General features: G+C 46.2%; 2 protein-coding genes across 3 annotated transcripts in view; one reads left to right on the forward strand and one right to left on the reverse strand.

Moving 5' to 3' along the window:
* Positions 1-9,484: 9,484 nt before the first annotated feature.
* The window catches only part of TIGAR (TP53 induced glycolysis regulatory phosphatase), a 30,457-nt gene continuing 18,217 nt past the window's right edge, over positions 9,485-21,724 (reverse strand). The window contains exon 7 of one of the 2 annotated variants that reach the window (XM_083738942.1): positions 9,485-10,117. In XM_083738942.1, the coding sequence (XP_083595068.1) occupies positions 10,112-10,117 (6 nt within the window). In that variant the 3' untranslated portion in view covers positions 9,485-10,111. Of the gene's footprint in view, positions 10,118-16,957; positions 17,033-21,724 lie in introns of those variants that run through there. The other variant, XM_083738941.1, reaches the window with a different exon arrangement.
* Positions 11,446-21,498, forward strand: FGF23 (fibroblast growth factor 23). The gene is made up of 3 exons (XM_083738963.1): positions 11,446-12,126; positions 19,299-19,402; positions 20,565-21,498. The coding sequence occupies exons 1-3, from the start codon at positions 11,904-11,906 to the stop codon at positions 20,961-20,963; spliced, it is 726 nt and encodes a 241-aa protein (XP_083595089.1). The 5' UTR covers positions 11,446-11,903; the 3' UTR covers positions 20,964-21,498.

The following is a 21,724-nucleotide window of genomic DNA, read 5'->3' on the forward strand; positions in this document are numbered from 1 at the left end:
AAAGTTTGTTTCTTCCTTACTCCAGAGGTGCTGTATTGAGTAAGACAAATGTCTGTGTTGACTTTATTACCACACTGTGGTTTGGGTTCCGGGAAACTGCATTGCCAGTAGGTCAAAGCAACAGTCCCATCTTGCTAAGCACATGCAAGTGTATTGACTGGTCAATGCATGCATCCATATCTTCACACACTTAAGTACAAACAGGCAGCTCCATTACTCAGTCTACTATCCTTGAACAATGGTTTAACAGGCATGGCTGTCTACATTTGAAGACCATAAAGGGAAAGTTTTGTTAAAATAGATACATGGAAAAGAGTTAAATTGGCTTTTTTGGGGGGGATAACCTACCTCTAGGGCTGCTGGAGAGAGTGGTGGCATGATGTTAGCAAGCCTTCTTTGTAAATACTCCTGTGTTTCCCATACATAGGTGCTAAGAATCTTGTGAAACTGGATTTTTAAGCAGTGGGGGTAGTGCATATTGGTAGATTTACGCAGTAATATATATTTGCACATGTCTTAAATTGGTTTTTTTAATCGCACACACAGAGAATATAAATATACATTTTTCAATGGGGAAGAGCTCAGCAACAATACATCGTTTTTATTTATTTTCAAAGAGGGAATTCGATAATTAATTTTAACCATGAGTAAGCTAACACACACATACAAAACAGAATGGATTGTTTAGTTTATCTGGAAAAGAAGCCCAAAGGAGAATCAGAAGACTTAGATGGGTGTGTGGCACCTGTAGGTGTGGAGGCAACAATTTGTAGGGAAAGCACCAGAGAAGATAGAGAACAAAGAGCAAGATTTTCAGCACTCTGGCCAATAAAAATGGAAAAAGGAGAGCTAGGACACATTGAAAGTCCCAAGTCAGGCAAGAAAACAGTCTGCAAGAGGGAGCCCTTCGAAGGACGTCTTGGCAGTTGCGGCCAGGATCTCTGCTTCAGCAAGCAGGGATCCAGAGAAGTGGGGTTAGGGAGCAGAGCTCTGGAAGGGGCCTTTGCAGCAGCTGCAGGAAGTGGGGGGGGGGGTCCAGAGGAACAGGAAGCCATGAATGAAAAGCAGGTGAGGAGACTGAGTCAGTCCATGGGTTCTATCTGGTGTAAGGGATGTGGGTGGCACTTTGGTCTAAACCACTGAACCTCTTGCTGATCAGAAGGTTGATGGTTCGAATCCGCACAACAGGGTGAGTTCCCATTGTTCTGTCCCAGCTCCTGCCTACCTAGCAGTTTGAAAGCACACCAGTGAAAGCAGATAAATAGGTACCGCTGCGGTGGGAAGGTAAACAACGTTTCCGTGCACTGCTCTGGTTTTGGTGTTCCACTGCACCAGAAGCATCTTAGTCATGCTGGCCACATGACCAGGAAAGCTGTCTGCGGACAAACGCCGGCTCCCTCAGCCTGAAAGCGAGATGAGCGCTGCAACCCCATAGTCGCCTTTGACTGGACTTAACCGTCCTGGGGGCCTTTACCTTTACCTTTTTACCTCTATCTGGTGTGATGGGATCCAGCAGGAGTGATTTCAGGCAGGAAGTGAAATGGCGCAATAAAACAATTCCATACCCACCAACATTTCTCTGGTGAAAATAGGGATGTCCTAAGGATAAGTGAGACATATTGCAGGATCTAACCAGAAACCAGAACAGTTTCTGAAAATCTGGGACTGTCCTTGGAAAATAGGGACACTAGCAGGGTCTGCGTATTTTTGCTGTGAAGCCTGGGGTTTATATAGCCTCTAACAAATGCTTCAAAGCAAATTCCAAATATGATTGGACCCCAGAAGGCATCATTTCCAATAATTTGTACGGTTCTGTGGTTCATGGCAGGATGGAGCAGGTCTCCACCCTGAGAGTATTCCCTTTTGTTTCTTCATTCCTTGGTTGTGGTTCGAGGACCCGACCCCCGCAGAGTGAAATGAAGACACAAGGACACGTGATATAAGGTTAATGGGCTAGGAAAGGCCACAACTTTATTGATTACAGCAGTGAAAAGGTATTGGCTTAGGCATTGGATCGCAAAACAGATGGGTTTATTCACCAGTAGGTGGAGCCTGTTGATGCTAATCCAACTATAGGCTCTCCCCTGCTGTCACCGAGGGTCGTGCCATGGCCTCCCGCCAAGCAGGCATCGGACAGAGTACACGACCGCCAGATTCCTTTAATGGAATACCCAAAAATTGAAGGCATAGGCGATGGCCACAACTAGCACTTCGACACACCACAACACATTATTCCAATGCCTAACCTACCCACCAATACCACAAAAGTTGTGACGATTGCTGTGAGGTAGGTGAAAAAACCAAAAAGCCTAATGCCAAATGGAAAAACTCCTACCAGGCCCCCCGGCCAACCAGGGCGACCAACCTAAGGTCCATAGCAAGGCCAATGACCTAAGCCCTGACTCAAAGGGAGTGGAGGGTGGGTGACTTGCGACGGGACGACCACGAGGAATGATGCCAGAGAGAGGCTGCGCAAAAGGCTGCTGAGCACGCCCCCTCCGTGGCACCTGGTTGGATGGTCACCGGCGGGGGCGTGAGCGCCAGCCAGGTGAGCTGGAGGCAGGGGGCAAACACCCCCTGCTAGGGCGGTGCTCGGGCTCCGGCCCACAACCACTCCCCTCTCTTTCAGGGAGGAGAGTCTTTAGCACAACTGGATTTGGATTCAAATACTGGCTGCATCTCCTATTGTCATGGCAGCCAGTTGGATGGCATCAAAAAGGTCAGGTCGTAGGAATATGACTTGCAACATCATCTCCATCCAAGACCAGGGGTGGTGGGAAGCTCCTGCCTGGAAGACACCCAGGGAGAAGGGAAAAGAGAGGAGGCTGGGGTTATATTCCCCAGGGGAGGGCATTCAAAAAGGGGCAATGGACAGCCAGTTCTGCAGGAAGAGGTGACATATCTAGGCTCCTGAGCCCCACAGGAGACTTGCAGAAAGTATGCAGTAGGTCAAGGGAGCCGTGGACTCAACAAGGATGAAAACCTCTGCATTAACTATTGGTAATGTATTGTTAGAGACATCACCTTGCCAACAAAGGTCTGTATAGTAAAAGCTATGGTTTTCCCAGTAGTGATGTATGGAAGTGAGAGCTGGACCATAAAGAAGGCTGATCGCCGATGAATTGATGCTTTTGAATTATGGTGCTGGAGGAGACTCTTGAGAGTCCCATGGACTGCAAGAAGATCAAACCTCTCCATTCTGAAGGAAATCAGCCCTGAGTGCTCACTGGAAGGACAGATCGTGAAGCTGAGGCTCCAATACTTTGGCCACCTCATGAGAAGAGAAGACTCCCTGGAAAAGACCCTGATGTTGGGAAAGATGGAGGGCACAAGGAGAAGGGGACGACAGAGAACGAGATGGTTGGATAGTGTTCTCGAAGCTACCAGCATGAGTTTGACCAAACTGCGGGAGGCAGTGGAAGACAGAAGTGCCTGGCGTGCTCTGGTCCATGGGGTCACGAAGAGTCGGACACGACTAAACGACTAAACAACAACAATGTAGATCACAAAATGCATTGCGTTGTCTTACACACATACACACCCCGATTCAGCTAAGCAGTCTTCCCCAACGATATGTTGGACTTTCTGTCTTACTTATTATTTTTCAAAGCCGCAAATAGCATTCCAGGAATTTTTCTAAGGTAACAGTTCCACAGATCGAGGAAAACATGCAAAAATACCACAGATTTGGCACTGCATATATTGTGGATTTAAGCCTCAGTGGATTGTGTTGACTTGATTTGTTTCATGTAGTTAAGCTGAGCCAGGATGTTTTCTGTGTGTGGGTTGCATGACAAAGACAGGCTGTCCCAAATACAGCCACTGCAGGATGTGCGATTTAACAACTTCTGGACTAAGATCTGCGGTGAGAAATGCACGCGTATTCCACAGTACATGTTGTTGACTTGGTCTGTAATTATTCCTGGAATATAACTGCTATAGAATAAACAGCCCACCTTCGTATTTCCACTCACACACTCATGTACTTCCTAGATCCCATGATTATACGGATGCTAAAAAGGAATAGTGGTGACTTTTGTTTTCTGTTAAAAAATGCTCACCCTTCAAAATCTTTCTGAGCATTTATTCATCTTGGAAATTATATAAACTAATTTCTTAGTTTTGTTAATAATCCAGGATGTGCATGAGCTCTTGTGTGCTTGCATGAAGTCCCTTTGCTCTTCCCTATGTGAGCAGAGAAACAAACAAGGAAGCCCGTTATGTCCAAACCAGAAAACTATTGTTAATGGCTTCCCAAGGAGCGGAAATATGAAGGGCTCATTTAAAGTTGGCTTTTGAATCCTGGCTTTGGAATGCTGTTAACTGGTTTGAAAGTAACAGGAAGCTATGGTTAACTGGGGCTTCCTGGTTTTCCTTGAGGAAGGAAATGAGGCATGATGTGAGAGTCACAGGGGCTGTGGGTTGGTGCACAAACCTCATGCGAATCTTGGCTTTTTAAGCCAGGATTTGATAGTCCTAATGCAGCCATCCCAAGTATAAAACTGTCCTGCTGATCCTTAGAATACTTATGTAAATTTATGTTCAGTAACCTTAATTTTATTCTATGAAAAAGTCCCTGTTTGACTGTTTCTTCATCAGTTCCTTCCCATTTTAAAGAACAGTATTCCTGACTGATGAGACTCTGTTGTCCAATTAGTTGTCACTGCATCAGTGACTGGAGACAGTAGATAGTAGCTTACGCATTACTAGGGACAATAGCACTTCTTCTTCTTCATCATCTCCTTTGGCAAACCCTCACCATGATCAACTCCCGCCCAGAAACCTCTGTCCCCACTGTGGAAGGACGTCTGGATCCAGAATGGGCCTCCACAGCCACTTATGGACTCACTGTTAAGACCGTGTTCATGGTTAAAAAAGTATGAAGGTGCAGAAGATGTCAAAGACCTTGGTCAGACATGCTGAAGAACTGTTGCTGCTGCTTAAGCAGACAACACAGGGTTAACTGGGTGAGCAGTTTGACCTGCTGTAACCCTGCTGAGGCTGGGTTTCGGCAGGTGGTGTTTCCTTCGCAAGGAAGGATGCGGGTGGCGCTGTGGGTTAAACCACAGAGCCTAGGACTTGCTGATCAGAAGGTCAGCGGTTCGAATCCCCGCGACGGGGTGAGCTCCCGTTGCTCGGTCCCTGCTCCTGCCAACCTAGCAGTTCAAAAGCACATCAAAGTGCAAGTAGATAAATAGGTACCGCTCCGGCGGGAAGGTAAATGGCTTTTCCGTGCCCTGCTCTGGTTCGCCAGAAGCGGCTTAGTCATGCTGGCCACATGACCCGGAAGCTGTACGCTGGCTCCCTTGGCCAATAAAGCGAGATGAGTGCCGCAACCCCAGAGTCGGCCACGACTGGACCTAATGGTCAAGGGCCCCTTTACCTTTAAGGCAGGTAAAGTTCCTACACTGCCTACAACAGGAGTTAGAAACCCTTTTAGGCTCTTTGAGAGAATGCCATGGACACGGCTGCCATGGCTCCCTTCTGCTGCTCCCCTAAGACCTGAGACATTAAGTGAATCCCCACACACTTCACTTTTCCAAGGGATCTGGGCAAATTCTAGAAGAATTGGATCTGTGCTTTGAAAAGCATATAGAGCTGCAAGGGAAAGTGGAAGACACTCTTCCCAGTGTCTCCTTCAGCTCCATGTAAGACGTCCCACAGTCTTAGAAGTGCAAAGGCTACGTGCTTGTCAAGGAAAGACCACCCCAGGGCAGCATTGACCCTCGCTAGCACATCAGATTCAGCTGAATTGTTTTGCTTTTCCTCTGTCTCACCCATGTATTTTACATAAAAAGGAATAACTTGTTTCCCCGCCTCTTCTGTTGACAAGAATTTAAATACTAATAAATATAATTTTATTCCCAACACACACCGTATTTTTCGCTCTATAAGACGCACCAGACCACAAGACGCACCTAGTTTTTGGAGGAGGAAAACAACAACAACAAAAAAATCTGAATCTCAGAAGCCACAACAGCAAGAGGGATCGCTGCACAGTGAAAGCAGCAATCCCTCTTGCTGTTGCGCCATAAGACGCACACACATTTCCCCTTACTTTTTAGGAGGAAAATGATCTTATAGAGCAAAAAATACGGTAATTTAGGCTGTGATCCTGCCTCTTACTTGGTTTGTAAGCGCCACTGGGATTCACTGTTGAGAAAACATGCATAGGATTGTACTGTTAGTCACCTTATTCTTTTAGAGATTATATACGGAGGCAGGATTCTCCTGTGTGGATTGTGAAAAGATCAATTGCGAGAGGGCAATATATTCTGCTTCATCCTGGATTTTATATATACATATGCAATTTGTGCTTTTATGAGAGACCTCCGTTGAACCCAGCGAGTCCTCAGAAATAAACGCCTGAGAAGTAATGTACTTGAGTCAAGGGAGTTCTTGTGTTTTTATGCCAGTGTAAATAAATCCAAATTTGTATGGATGTTTTGCGTTGTACCAATTGTTTACATCTGCCCCACTGTGCCAGTTTACGCTCCCAGATAAGCACATACACCTGTGTACAAGCCTGTTGCGTTCCAACACCCATGGTTCAGTTCCAAAAGGACACCTGTGTAAATGACAGCACCTCTCTTTGCCCTTAAAGGTGAGACATGAGGTACAAACCCAGGCTGCAATCTTACGTAAGCCTACTGAGAAGGCTTTCCAACTTTCCCCCTTCAGGGAGGGGTTCTTCAACAGAGGCAGAAATTCCACAGGTCCAGCCTTCGCTATGGCATGGAGAAGCAATGCAACAACTGAATTTCTGCCCAGCGCACAGCTTTTAAAAGCACTGAATTGCAGCAAGAAAAAAAAAGTAGCCAGAGGGTACACAAAAATCAGAGAGATTGTGCGGATCATGCTTACAGACTTTAGATAAGATTAAGGAGCTTTCAGGGCAGTAAGAGAGGGTCACCCCCTACTGTACGTTGTTACAGCTAAACAACAGGCGAAATCTTAAATGTTTCTGTATATCAGTGTAAGAAGCAAAGTTCTAATTCATAAAGAACTGGAATTTGCCTGCAAGTCCAAGTATAGCGTTTATCGGTACAACTCCTAACCAGTCCCCCAAGATTTCTCCTGGCACTGAAGCAAAGTATTTTCTCCCCCATCTAAACAGGGATCTTTCACGGCAGGGGTCAGCACACTTTTTCAGCAGGGGGCCGGTCCACTGTCCCTCAGACCTTGTGGGGGGCCAGACTATATATTGAAAAAATATATATGAACGAATTCCTATGCCCCACAAATAACCCAGAGATGCATTTTACATAAAAGGACACATTCAACTCATGTAAAAACACCCTGATTCCCGGACCGTCTGCGGGTCGGATTTAGAAGGTGATTGGGCCGGATCCGGCTCCCAGGCCTTAGTTTGCCTACCCATGTTTCACGGCATGCATTTTGGGAAATGTTCCTAGGGTCAGTGTTGCCTGTCCTAACTTTGCTAAGCTGTGTTTGCTTAAGTTACAAGGCTAAAGTAAATTTGTTTAAAGACTCCGCTGCCATATGGTGACTTTGAAGGTCTTACTTGCTATCAAAACTTCCCCCCTTTTAAAATCAGAGTGTGTGTTGTCTGGGATTGTTAACACTTTCCCACCAATTCTGTGAGAAAGTGATTTCTTGCTTTAGTGATTTGAAAACTTTACTACATGCATAGCTTTACAGAATAAAACCAGCTTTTTCCGTTAAGGTGGACTCATCCATCCGCAGGTTGAAATCAGACCTGGTCTAACTCCTGGCATCACCAGTTTGTGGCCGGGCAACCCTAAACTGAGCTTTCTTTCTGCCAATACTACCAGGAATTCTGGTGTACACCCCCTGTCTTTCCAGCAGCAAGCTACATGATAGGGCTCTTCCTGGATCCAATCTCTGCTTTTAATATTTTATTTTTAGTGAGAGAGCATGTGGTTCATTTGGAGAGTGCAATATCCTCACCCCTTTAGCTCCTGTTGCAACCTTGATTACTGGTGCGGGTGGCGCTGTGGTCTAAGCCACTGAGCCTCTTGGGCTTGCCAATCAGTAGGTCGGCGGTTCGAATCCCCATGACGGCATGAGTTCCCGTTGCTCTGTCCCAGCTCCTGCCAACCAAGCAGTTCGAAAGCACACCAGTGCAAGTAAATAAATAGGCACCACTGCAGTGGGAAGGTAAACGTTTTTTCCGTGCACTCTGTCACGGTGTCCCATTGTGCCAGAAGCGGCTTGGTCATGCTGGCCACATGACCCAGAAAGCTGTCTGTGGACAAATGCCGGCTCCCTCGGCCTGAAAGCGAGATGAGCGCCGCAACCCCATAGTCGCCTTTGACTGGATTTAACCACCCAGGGGTCCTTTACCGTTTTACTTTTACTGGTGTTCTGCAGCCCTGTAGAATCAGGATCTATCACTGGTGTGTTTTTGGTGTGTTAAACTTCATTGGTTTGCAGTGCAAAACTCTTCAGCCATCAGATACCCAGGGACTGTACCATAAACTTTACGTCAAACACTTCTCCCACGGTCTGCCATGTTTTCTGTTACAATATTAACAATTTACAACATTCCATTTTTCTATTTCATGGGTGGGCAGAGTGTATAATGGGAAGCAATGGCAGAACTCATACAATTTGCAGCACATCAGTAAGAGTTTCTGATTCACAATGGTTTAACAAAAACAACATGAGAAAGCCCCTGCTGAAAATATGAATTAGGTTGCTGAAATGAAAGAAAGCAAGGTAGAGAGGACCAGGAGGGGTTTTGTGAGCTCTGTTCTTTTCCTTTTCAGTTATATTAAATTTCATCAAACTGGTAAATTGAAACTGGTCAAGTTCACCATCTAAAAATTTAAGAATATACAGACATAGCCAGAAAAATGAAAATGACATCTCAGAAAATACAGTAAATAAATCCCACTCCGGAAAAGAGGAAAGTAAGATTTCTACTACATCATGTAAATAAATTTCCCATAATATGGAAATAAAAGGTGCAACAGTTCTTCAAACAATCATTAACCCAAGAAAATCTGTATCACTGAAAAAAATGCAGAGGGAACTAGATGAGAGAAAGTAACAATTTTGAAGTGAAAAATGCCAGAAAACGAGAGAAAATGAGAGGATGATAAGGCATGATTTCTTACCTTCTCTGCTGTTGAAGATTTCCAGAGCCTGCTACTTTCTCTAAGCCTATGTGTTTCTCATGTGCAAAACTGAGCATTGCTGCTGTGCATGTTTGCTTACCTGAGGATCCTTCGCTTTCCAAACACTCAGGTGTAAATGTTTAGTAATAATGACAAGTGATAGGCAGCTTCCTGTAGCTTTGCTAGAGCCCATGCAGCTGAAACCAATCTAGTTATTACAGTGACAAAATTCAGCAAACAAATAGGAGTCTGAGGGAATGCTCACAGCCACCTCAACCCCAGAACATCTAAAAGTGCTTTTATTTGTTTAAATTCCCATCCTGCCCTTTCCTCCCAATGGAGACCACGGCAGAAAGCAACACAGTAATAAAACAATACAATTAAAAATCAAACCAAAACACATTTAAAAACAATTGAGGGTTAAGAACTTTTTAAAACAACCACACACAGAAAAAGCTATAATTTCAAGGTCACAGGTGCCAACTGGGCAGCACTCAGCTTATGTCATCAAATTGCACCCCTATTTTGCCTGTGATATTCTTAAAAATAAAATAAAAAAGGAAATCTGAATGGAACAGAAGTGTAATCTCCACAAGTTTGGATGTAATTGGCACCATTCTTGTGTCTTTTCAAGAAGTGTAGTTTTGATGTGTGCAGTAGCATATCGGGCAGCAAAGTCTCCATGCATCTTTAACTTTCCACACCTTCACTATTGTCTTTCCGGCTCACTACTGACATTTAGGTTTTTTTAATGGCCTCCTTGAGTGTTTTGGGCTACGTGTAATGTGTCCTTCAACTGTGATACGTCTTTTACTTGCCTTGATGGAGAGTGGAGAGGTGTGTGAGTGGAAAGCAACCAAGTGTACCAAGGTAAAAACAGCATCCGTTGCCACACTCCTTTTTGCTTCTTGTCCTGCCTGCTTTTGCCTCTAACCTTGGTCACCTGCAGGCAGTTCCCAGACGTTTACCTGTGCAGGGATGCAGTCCTCAGCTGGACAGAAGATTCCTTATCCCTGCAACAGAGGACCAAAGAATAGGCAAGAGGTTTTTCTCTTAATCCATCTAAAGTCCTCTTCAGGTGAGGACCAACAGATAATCAGAGGTGGGATGGCAGGCCTAGTGCGCATGGGGACATTTCAGGCAGGGCTGATGAGAGCATCTCGCCACGCTTTTGTCCTCCTGTGTCCAGAACAGCTGAAGAAGACAAGTTGCAGACGAAGCAAGGTCTTAGGGTGTTGAAAACTCCAATGTACACGTTCCAATTGCTCATCTGGATTCTTTGCTTCATTTCCATCTCATCAGAGTCTAGACACCCACAGGGGCAGGAATGGGAAATCTTGTTGGCACCAAGGGCCCTACTTGGTAGTGGATGGTGAGTGAGAAGCTGCACTTGGATAAACACACATCTCAGTGCCTAGGACTTGCCGATTGTATGGTCGGCGGTTCGAATCCCCGCGGCGGGGTGAGCTCCCGTCGTTTGGTCCCAGCTCCTGCCCACCTAGCAGTTCGAAAGCACCCCTAGGTGCAAGTAGATAAATAGGGACCACTTTATAGCGGGAAGGTAAACGGCGTTTCCGTGTGCTGCGCTGGTGCTGGCTCGCCAGCTGCAGCTTCGTCATGCTGGCCATGTGACCCGGAAGTGTCTTTAGACGGTGCTGGCTCACGGCTAGAGCGAGATGAGCACGCAACCCTAGAGTCGGACACGACTGGCCCGTACGGGCAGGGGTACCTTTACCTTTACCTTTATGATGATCTGGTGCCTGCTTCCGCTCCAGAGCAAGGGGGAGACTGAGGGGCCCACCCTGAATCCACCAGCAGTGGGGAGGTGGGATGGGTAGCCCACTCATCTCTGATTTAGAGGATATAGAGAGGCCAAGACCCATATGTCTAGCCCCTTTGAGGACATCAGCTTCCTAGCTCATAAATGGTTCAAATGATGGTTTGCTGGAAGTGCCTTGGGCCATAAAGGTAAAGGGACCCCTGACCATTAGGTCCAGTCGTGGCCGATTCTGGAGTTGCGGCGCTCATCTCGCTTTACTGGCCGAGGGAGCCGGCGTACAGCTGGTCATGTAGCCGGCATGACTAAGCCGCTTCTGGCAAACCAGAGCAACGCACAGAAACGCCCTTTACCTTCCCGCCGGAGTGGTACCTACTTGCACTTTGATGTGCTTTCGAACTGCTAGGTTGGCAGGAGCTGGGACTGGGCAACGGGAGCTCACCCCGTCACGGGGATTCGTACCGCCGACCTTCTGATCGGCAAGTCCTAGGCTCTGTGGTTTAACCCACAGCGCCACCCGCGTCCCGCCTTGGGCCATAGCAGAGTGTCAAAAAGGGTCTAACAAGATATTCAGATTTTGTGTCTGACACCACATATTTACAGAATCAGCTGCACGGAAAGGTGGGGAGAAATGAAAATATCCTTCCCTTACAAAGGAATGGGTTGAGCCCACCAGTGGGAAGCGTGGTGATGTCAGAGGCTTTTTCCAGATAACATTTGAACATGTCATTAGTGCCCAAAAGCTTACTTTGGAAGCGGCGTAACCTCTCCTAAGAAACCTACATGCATTCCTTTTTTCTTTGGCCCCCGCCTGGATTTGTTGCGGTCTCAGGACACTCCCAAAATATTGCTATTACAAAACAAAAGGGATCCCGTGTCACCCAGCTGCCCTTTATAAAGCTGCGCAAAAATTGTAGGGAGCCTATCTGAGGATTCACTCTAAAGGAGAGGGAGACACAGGCGAAGGGAGGAACAGATTAACGGATCAAGTTTCAGGTTTCAGCCACTAAGAAAGCAGAGCCATGTGTCCGGTCACTCGCTGCAGCTTCCTGAGGTTCATCCTTCTGGCCGCGTGTGGCTGGAAAACAGCTCCTGCTTTTCCCAACGCTTCGCCGCTACTCAACCAGAACTGGGGAAACACAGACAGACTCTTGCATCTGTACACGTCCACAGCAAGAAACAGCTTCCACCTGCAAATCAACTCCAATGGCCATGTGGATGGAAGTCCTCACCAAACCGTTTACAGTAAGTACCACAGAAAGGTTGAGGGGAGGGGGAGATGTTTCTCTCAGTTTCTCATTTTTCCAATAATAAATTCAGTTCACCGCATTACAGAAATGTTGAATATTTCATTCCAGCTAAGCGTTAACCACAAGCAGGGTCCTACATTACTACGTTGCTTGCCTATTTTAAAAAATAAAGTCCTGGTGAAAATTTGTCAGCATTTTAATCTGCATTTCTCTCCATCCACACATTTCCCCAAGCAATTATGCCTAACGCGATTCCTTTCTGTATGTTATTTTCATTTCATCTATGCATTCTTATGGAAACTAAACCCCTAACTGCTTTGGGGTTTTGTTCTTTCTTTCTTTTACAATCGAAAGGTGTATAAACTTTACGAAATAAATCGATGACAACATAAGCATTTCCGGGAACGTTATTTGCTTGGAGAACTGTGTTGCAAAGTTTGGAGAAGTACGGATTGTGAAGGGCAGATTTCTTTGAGTTTGCATATAGTTTGGTAAGGTGCGAATTGCAGAGGTTTGCAATACAAATGTGACCCAAAACGACATTTCCCTCCATCCTGCCCTTCCAGAGGAAGAATGCTGGGAATAAACAAGGGAAAATGGGCTACCTTCATTTGCTCTTAGTGGCTTCCTAGAAGTATTATTGTGACAGCTGCATTATCCAGTCCACTATTAATCCCATTTTAGGTGGAGAAACATGAAGCCCAGGGCTGCTCTCTAGTCCTAATGTTTAATATGGAGCTTTAATATTTCAATATCTATAAAAGTGGCAGACTTATTACAAAGAGAACGTGCCCATGGTTTGTTTCCATTAAGAAAAACCAGAAACTGAGCTCTAATTAAAAGCACGATTCAGTCAAAAAAATAAACATCAACTGCATCGTGCCTTAAATTTCAAATATATACAGAATCGGATTTATTCATTCCTTTCACTGCAGAGAAATTGAAGCACAGCTTTGCATACAGGACAGGGAGCGTTTCCTGGGCACGTCTACATTTTCCAAATTTTAGGGGAAATTAGAACCTATATTTTGTAAGTGGAAATATTCATTCCACAAGTGGGGACCCACGACAGAAAAGGGCTGTTCTCGTGTTGTCTCCAGACCAGGGGCCTTGGAGAAAATTGGTTTTCTAAATCCATTTCAATCAGGGTTTAGGCCTGGTTTTGTCAAGAGGAGGCACGCAAGGAAAGCCCCAAGGGATGAGGGCAGGGTCTGGGTCGGTTCATATCACGAGAGGCTTGGGTATTGCGGTCCTGAGCTATTTATGGCTTTATAGCTCAAAACCAGCACTTTGAATTGGGCCCGGAAACTGCAGTTGGGCCAGGATTGGTGTAATAAGCTCAAACAATCGGTCCAGAAAGATACCATGGTCGATGGTATCAAAAGCCACTGAGAGGCTGAGAATTAACAAGGACACGTTTCCCACGTCTCTCCAGACAGAGGTTCTCATACAAGGTGACCAAAGCAGGTTCTGTGCCAAAGCCAGACCTAAACCCCAATTGATATGGATCTAGAAGACCAGTTTCCTGCAAGACATCTGGATCAGGTCCACAGCCACCTGCTCAGAAACCTTGCCCAAGAAGGGGTATTGGCAACTGGCCAGTAGTTACTTAGATTTTCCAAATCTAGGGAGGGCTTCTTGAAGAATGGTTTTACCATTTCAAGCAGGCAGGGGCAACCAAATCTTGCAAGGAAGCATGCATACACACATACACAGATTGTATGTGTTTTTTGTTGGGGGTGGGAGTTGTTGATGTTAATTTTTTATATATTTATTTTGGATCTTATGATCTTATGATTTATGTGAAAAAAATTCAATTCGGTTGTGTACTCGATGTTTTGTTCATGACTACTTCTGTTACAATGGATGCGGGTGGCGCTGTGGGTTAAATCACAGAGCCTAGGACTTGCCGATCAGAAGGTTGGTGGTTCGAATCCCCGTGACGGGGTGAGCTCCCGTTGCTCGGTCCCTGCTCCTGCCAACTTAGCAGTTCAAAAGCACCTCAAAGTGCAAGTAGATAAATAGGTACCACTCTGGCGGGAAGGCAAACGACATTTCCGTGCGCTGCTCTGGTTCACCAGAAGCGGCTTAGTCATGCTGGCCACATGACCTGGAAGCTGTACGCCAGCTCCCTCGGCCAATAAAGCGAGATGAGCGCCGCAACCCCAGAGTCGGCCACGACTGGACCTAATGGTCAGGGGTCCCTTTACCTTTACCTTTTACTTCTGTTACATTTATAGTTACGTAATTTTGCGTGTGTTGTAAGCCGTCTTGAGCGTGGTTAGAACTTTGGAAAGGCGGCATACAAATAAATGATTGATTCTTTGCTTTTCCACGGGGTCTAGCAAAAAGGGAGATGTGGCGTGATGCCTCAGGATCAATGAACTGACTGCCAGAGCAGGTGAAAAGTTTTTAATCAGCCAATCAGTTTTTGCCTTAGCATTCCTTCGCTCAATATGTACGTTCATACTTATCTTTGGAAAAGTGAATACTAATAATACTAATACTAATACTAATACTAATACTACCAATACTAATACTAATACTAATACTAATAATAATAATAATAATAATTACTTATACCCCACCCATCTGGCAGAGTTTCCCCAGCTACTCTGGGCAGCTCCCAATCAAGTGTTAAAAACAGTACAGCACTGAATATTAAAATTTCCCTAAACAGGGCTGCCTTCAGATGTCTTTTAAAGATAGGATAGCTGCTTATTTCCTTCATATCTGAAGGGAGGGTGTTCCACAGGGTGGGCGCCACTACCGAGAAGGCCCTCTGCCTGATTACCTGTAACCTCACTTCTCGCAATGAGGGAACTGCCAGAAGGCCCTTAGCGCTGGATCTCAGTGTCCGGGCTGAACAATGGGGGTGGAGACGCTCCTTCAGGTATACAGGACTGAGGCCGTTAAGGGCTTTAAAGGTCAGCACCAATACTTTGAATTGTGCTCAGAAACATACTGGGAGCCAATGCAACACCAAGGACCGGTGTTATGTGGTCCCGGCGGCCACTCCCAGTCACCAGTCTAGCTGCCACATTCTGGATTAATTGCAGTTTCCAGGTCACCTTCAAAGGTAGCCCCACGTAGAGCGCATTGCAGTAGTCCAAGCGGGAGATAACCAGAGCATGTACCACTCTGGCAGGACAGTCTACGGGCAGATAGGGTCTCAGCCTGGGTACCAGGTGGAGCTGGTAGACAGCCGCCCTGGACACAGAATTAACCTGCGTCTCCATGGACAGCTGTGACTCCCTTCAGGAGCACAGTTACCCCATTCAGGACCAGGGAATCCCCCACACCCGCCCGCCCCGTCCCCCCAAAACAGTACTTCTGTCTTGTCAGATTCAACCTCAATCTGTTAGCCACCATCCATCCTTCAACCGCACTTAGATGCTATATGGGAGGCTTAGAATCATAGAATTGTAGAGTTGGGAGGGACCAGGAGGGTCATCTAGTTTAACCCCCTGTAATGCAGGAATCTTCTTGTGCAACGTGGGGCTCAAACCCACAAACGTGAGATTAAGAGTCTCCTGCTCTACCGACTGAGCTATCTCCAAAGCATCAGGCAGGACCAGACATTACAATGGTTGCCCTGCACTTGCAACACGTATAGGTTCCCAGTCATCAAAATACAATACAGTGGTACCTCGGGTTAAGTACTTAATTCGTTCCAGAGGTCTGTTCTTAACCTGAAACTGTTCTTAACCTGAAGCACCAGTTTAGCTAATGGGGCCTCCTGCTGCCGCTGTGCCGCCGGAGCCCGATTTCTGTTCTTATCCTGAAGCAGAGTTCTTAACCTGAAGCACTATTTCTGGGTTAGCGGAGTCTGTAACCTGAAGCGTATGTAACCTGAAGCGTATGTAACCTGAAGCGTATGTAACCCAAGGTACCACTGTAATTACAACCAAGCTGGTACACCAGTGGCAACATGAATCTAGCTATCCAATTTATTCAAGCTATCCAAGTGTGTAACCAGGAACAGCTCATCCAGGGGCATCTTACCCATAGAGGCTAGTGGCGCAGAGCGCTGGGCCGCCAAGTTCTGGAGGGCACCAGGGCTGAACGCGGCACCTCCCAGCATCAGCTCACAACCATCGCTTGCCTCCGCCATACAGTGCCGAAGGAGCGCCACGCCAGGAGCCTCCATCTGCCGTGGCCACTGCTGCACAAAGTGGCCAGCTGAGCCAGGAGGCGCCGCGTCCAGCCCTCGCCTCTTCCCCTCTGGAGGAACCACCCTCCAGCCGCTGCCCACCTCCTCCAGCCCCGCCAACAGCGCTGTCCTCCCTAAAAAACTCTGGGAAACGGGGGCACGCCAGAGGGAGCTTTGAACCACGGCGCCGGATATGCTTAAGATGGCCCTGACCTCATCTAAACTCCCACAAAAGTGTCTGCTCTCCTCAGCACTCCCCTCTCACCAGGCAGCTAACACACTTATAATAATAATAATTTATTATTTGTACCCCGCCCATTTGGCTGGGTTTCCCCAGCCACTCTGGGCGGCCTCCACGAAAACCAAAAATACACTAATATGTCATACATTAAAAACGTCCCTGAACAGGGCTGCCTTAAGATGTCTTCTGAATGTCAGGTAGTTGTTTATCTCTTGTGACATCTGATGGGAGGGCGTTCCACAGGGCGGGCGCCACTACCGAGAAGGCCCTCTGCCTGGTTCCCTATAGCTTTGCTTCTCGCAATGAGGGAACCACCAGAAGGCCCTCGGCGCTGGACCTCAGCGTCCGGGCAGAACGATGGGGGAGGAGACGCTCCTTCAAGTATACTGGGCCGAGGCCGTTTAGGGCTTTAAAGGTCAACACCAACACTTCCTTACGACTTTGTCGTCAGGGGAGACCCATCGTCTCCAGAAGAGCAGGAGGTGGCGCTGGGGCCCTCATTGCTCCCTGCAGGGAATGACACCAAAGGAGGTTGGCTGGATCATACCCATTTCAAAAAAAATTATATAGGAGGCTTATAAAAGAAGCTTGCAAAACATGTAGCTAATGCAGGCAACACTGCCTGTTTATTCCAAGACAAAGAGTATTTAAGGGCATAACAAGACAAGGCAACAGAGATCTGTGACTGGAGGGGGGAGCTGTTGGGGCATTTCTCAAACTGCAGGGGACCTGCATGAAATGAGTGGATGTTCAACCTGAGTATGGTTATCAGCTATCTGATCTGAACCTTCCTTGTTCTTCCTTATTTATTTACTTTAGTCAAAGTATTTCTAGAACACACTTTCTTATAAATATTGCAAGAAGATACACAACCCAAGAATGCAATACGGGGGTACTCTGCGTGTTGAATGGCTTGGGTCCCGAACAAATCGGCTCCTGAACGTCGCAAACTCGAAAGTGTTCCGGTTTTCAAACGTTTTTTGGAAGCTGAACGTTCAACACGACTTCAATCAGAAGCCAATCAGAAGGTGTGCCTTCACTTTCCAGCAGTTCTGGGAGTCAGACTGACTCCCAGAACAGATAAAGTTCGACAACCAAGGTACCATTGTACTAAACCAGTGTTTCCCAACCTTGGGCCTCCAGCTATTTTTGGACTACAACTCCCATCATCCCTAACTAGCAAGACAAGTGGTCAGGGATGATGGGAATTGTAGTTCAAAAACAGCTGGAGGCCCAAGGTTGGGAAACACTGTACTAAACGCAACATAAACGCCAAACAGACTCTTAAAAGCAGGCTGAGTGTTTTATTTATTTCTTCTCAGCTGGGAGAGGTTGCCCTTTGTGGGCCATTTTTTTTCTTTCATTCATTCATTCATTCATTCATTCATTCATTCATGCATTCATACATTCCATTTGTATACCGCCTTTCATCTGAAGAACACAGGGCAGTTCATAACATATACCATCAACCCTATTCTGGGGAATGTTTTGTTGAGATGTCATTGGTGTGAATTGCTAGGGTTTTTTTGACAGGTAGGTGAGACCCTCCTCTACAATCTTTGCACTTAAAGAGATCTAGACTGACAATAGGTTTGGTTTGCTCAAAATGTCCTTATGGGCCAAATTCAGAGACCTGCCAGGACTAATTAGGGTGGAGATACAGAAACTCTGTGGTTAAACCACAGAGTCTAGGACTTGCTGATCAGAAGGACGGTGGTTCGAATCCCTGCAATGGGGTGAGCTCCCGTTGCTCGGTCCATGCTCCTGCCAACCTAGCAGTTCAAAAGCACATCAAAGTGCAAGTAGATAAATAGGTACCACTCCGGCGGGAAGGTAAACGGCGTTTCCATGCACTGCTCTAGTCTGCCAGAAGCGGCTTAGTCATGCTGGCCACATGACCAGGAAGCTGTATGCCAGCTCCCTCGGCCAATAAAGCGAGATGAGTGCTGCAACCCCAGAGTCGGCCACGACTGGACCTAATGGGCGGGGGTCCCTTTACCCTTTATCTTTACAGAAGCTCCACATTGCTGTCCTATAGCCTTGGGGCTGTTCTGTTCTTCAGACGGTCTAGAGCGGGATGCTGATTAGGGGGTACATACTGAGTGCTCCGACTCCATAACCAAGTTGACTGATTGGCATCCGTCTGTCTCAGGAGACAATGGAGGAGTGTGCCTTTGGGAGTGAGGTCAAACTGTTGGCGGGTTACAGTGCCTGCTGTGGCTGTAGAAATGGGATGTAGGTGAGACATGTTTTGTTGCAGCTGGGCAGAGGAAGGTGCCTGGATGTGCTGCTGCAGATGCACCATGGTGCTTATTCTCTCTGCCCTCTTCCCAGTGGTCATTTCTCTTCTGGTCACTGCTGTAGAAGCATGACTTGACTGTCCGTCTCCAGGCACTGTGGTCATCTGCAAGGCATTCCCACATGGCAGGGTTAATGCATCTTTGTAACACAGAGTTGGTTTGCCAATTGGCCAGCTCCTCATACGGCACATGGACAGAAGTATAGCATTACATATAAATTTTAGCATACATATTGTTAACCAAATTTGAAATGAAGTCATAGCATGACAGAATACATATCTTTTCTTAGAACTTTCCTGTTCCGATTAAAATTGTGGGCAAGCTTTTTTGCCATACCTCAACTAAAATTATGGAAGGGTTAGCCAGATAACTCTTAATACTTTGGGACTGGATCTTGCCCTATGGCCACCAGATGGTCATCTTTGGTTTACGGCATTAAATTATCTCCTAATGTTTAACCATTTAAATTTCAGGTGCCCTGATGATCAAATCTGAAGGTGCAGGCTACGTGGTGATAAATGGCGTAAAAACTGGGCGCTTCCTCTGTATGGATATTAATGGCAATATCTTTGGATCGGTGAGTTCTCCTATGAATTTTTTCAGCATCTTTCATGTGGTGCCACATGCCACAACAGCCAAAGTGTGATTCTTTAACTTGGAGATGCAATAAGCCAGTTCTGCTGCACTTCTAAGGAAACCATTGTCCTTTACCCTTTCGCTTATGCCTGGGATATCGTTTTCCTTCAGGCCCCTGCAGTTCTTACGAGACACAATTATTTACGAAGAATGTCCCACATTTCTTTCTCACTCCACAACACCACCGGCATGCCACACCTGTGCTACAGACAACACAGAGGGCTGCACAATTTGCCCTCTTCGGTTTGATATTGTGAAACCCAGGTAAAGGTAACAGGACCCCTGACCATTAGGTCCAGTCGTGACCGACTCTGGGGCTGCGGCACTCATCTCGCTTTATTGGCCGAGGAAGCCGGCGTACAGCTTCCGGATCATGTGGTCAGCATGACTAATGCTGGCGAACTAGAGCAGCGCACGGAAACGCCGTGAAACGCACGGAAACGCCGTTTACCTTCCTGCTGGAGTGGTACCCATTTATCTACTTGCACTTTGAGGTGCTTTCGAACTGCTAGGTTGGCAGGAGCAGGGACCGAGCAACAGGAGCTCACCCCGTCGCGGGGATTCGAACCGCTGACCTTCTGATCGGAAAGCCCCTTGGATTTCTGCTTCCTTGGATTTCTGATTCCCCTCCCCCCCCCACCATTATTTGTTTTGAATGTGGTACAGTATTTTTCTTTGCAGAATCTGGATTTATTTTTTATTTTGTGTTATTTTTGGTAAAGGTAGAAGGGTTATCACTTGGAGAAAAGAACCAGTAAAAACAAAGAACCATTGACTATGCAATGAGAAAGACTAATAACTCACGAGTTCAAATGTTTTAGCTGTGAATGTTTTGGAAGGTACCAAACACCTCACAAGCTGTAATTTGTCAAATAGCAACGTTGTTATCTATAAAATACTGCCAATGCTAATTCCATTGCACATGCAATTAAAAATACTAAAATATAAAATGTTGAAATCCAATATCGTAAAGACATTTAGACATACGAAATATGTGGTAAGAACCCGGACACCACTCAACATCTGTAGCAGAGAATTTTGATGAGCATTTTCCACTCAAATTTTAATACTGTTCTGATTGTGGTTCTTGTTTCATCCTTCAGCACTTCTTCAGTTATGAGGACTGCACTTTCAGACATTGGACCCTGGAAAATGGCTATGATGTCTACCAGTCTCCCAAGTACAACTATCTCGTCAGCCTAGGAAAAGCTAAGCAACCTTTATTCCCTGGTATGAATCTACCACTGTACTCCCAATTCTTGGCCAGAAGGAACGAAATCCCTTTAGTCCAATTCAACACACCAAAACCTAGCAGACATACGAGAAATGCGAGCGCCGATCCCTGTGGCAGCATCATATCAGCCGGAAACCTCTCTGACAACCCAAAGGCACAATCATCCACATATCATGATGTAGATGATTCAAGGGCCGAAAATGGAGACCCCAACGGTGCAGCGTTCAGCAGGTGGTTTTCAAGCCCTAGGACTGATATCAAAACCTGAACCAATCTGTAACAGTAACCTGTTTTCTGTCCTGACGAGGACATAATCTGAACAATTATTTTAAAGTATTTGGGAAAAATGCTTTAGGACACTGATACAGTTCATAGTATCAGTTTAGAATAAGGGTTTAAGAAATAATTTATATATTTTTTTAAATTCTGGAATGTTTAGGCGTTTTTGTCTATAAAAAAAAACCTCGGCAACTTTTGGGGTTTTACATTTTGAAATATGGCAACTCGAGGCTAAACAGTACTGAATCAGAATAACCCATGGTCTGAAGATTTAAGGCAGCTTCATGTTGAGAACTTGTCTTGGAAGCAGCCATAACTCACAGAAGGGATAATTTTGTAATGTGCAGTATCCCCAAGTGTTGTTGCCTGACAGGTAGATAGATATAGCATGGGGTAAGATGGAGCAATGGTCTGATCCTGTGTAAAATACATCACTTGTTTTCCTCCCTTACTTCTTTCCTTCTCTACTATGCTGCAACTTTTACTACCAATTGTCCACTGTGTTTAACCATCACTTATTAAGAGCAGAATAGGTACCCCTGACTTCTAGGTCCAGTCGTGACCGCTTGCGGCGCTCATCTCTCTTTACTGGCTGAGGGAGCCGGCGTACAGCTTCTGGGTCATGTGGCCAGCATGACTAAGCCGCTTCTGGTGAACCAGAGCAGCGCACGGAAACGCCGTTTACCTTCCCGCCGGAGTGGTACCTATTTATCTACTTGCACTTTAACATGCTTTCGAACTGCTAGGTTG

This window comes from Podarcis gaigeae, assembly GCF_964106915.1.
Source record: "Podarcis gaigeae genome assembly, chromosome: 5".
NCBI classification, from domain to species: Eukaryota; Metazoa; Chordata; class Lepidosauria; order Squamata; family Lacertidae; genus Podarcis; species Podarcis gaigeae.

Coding starts and splice junctions, on each gene's coding strand:
- FGF23 (XM_083738963.1), top strand. CDS start 11,904: ATGTGTCCGGTCACTCGCTGCAGCTTCCTGAGGTTCATCCTTCTGGCC. Junction 12,127..19,298: donor TCCTCACCAAACCGTTTACA/GTAAGTACCACA, acceptor TTTAAATTTCAG/GTGCCCTGATGATCAAATCT. Junction 19,403..20,564: donor ATGGCAATATCTTTGGATCG/GTGAGTTCTCCT, acceptor TTCATCCTTCAG/CACTTCTTCAGTTATGAGGA.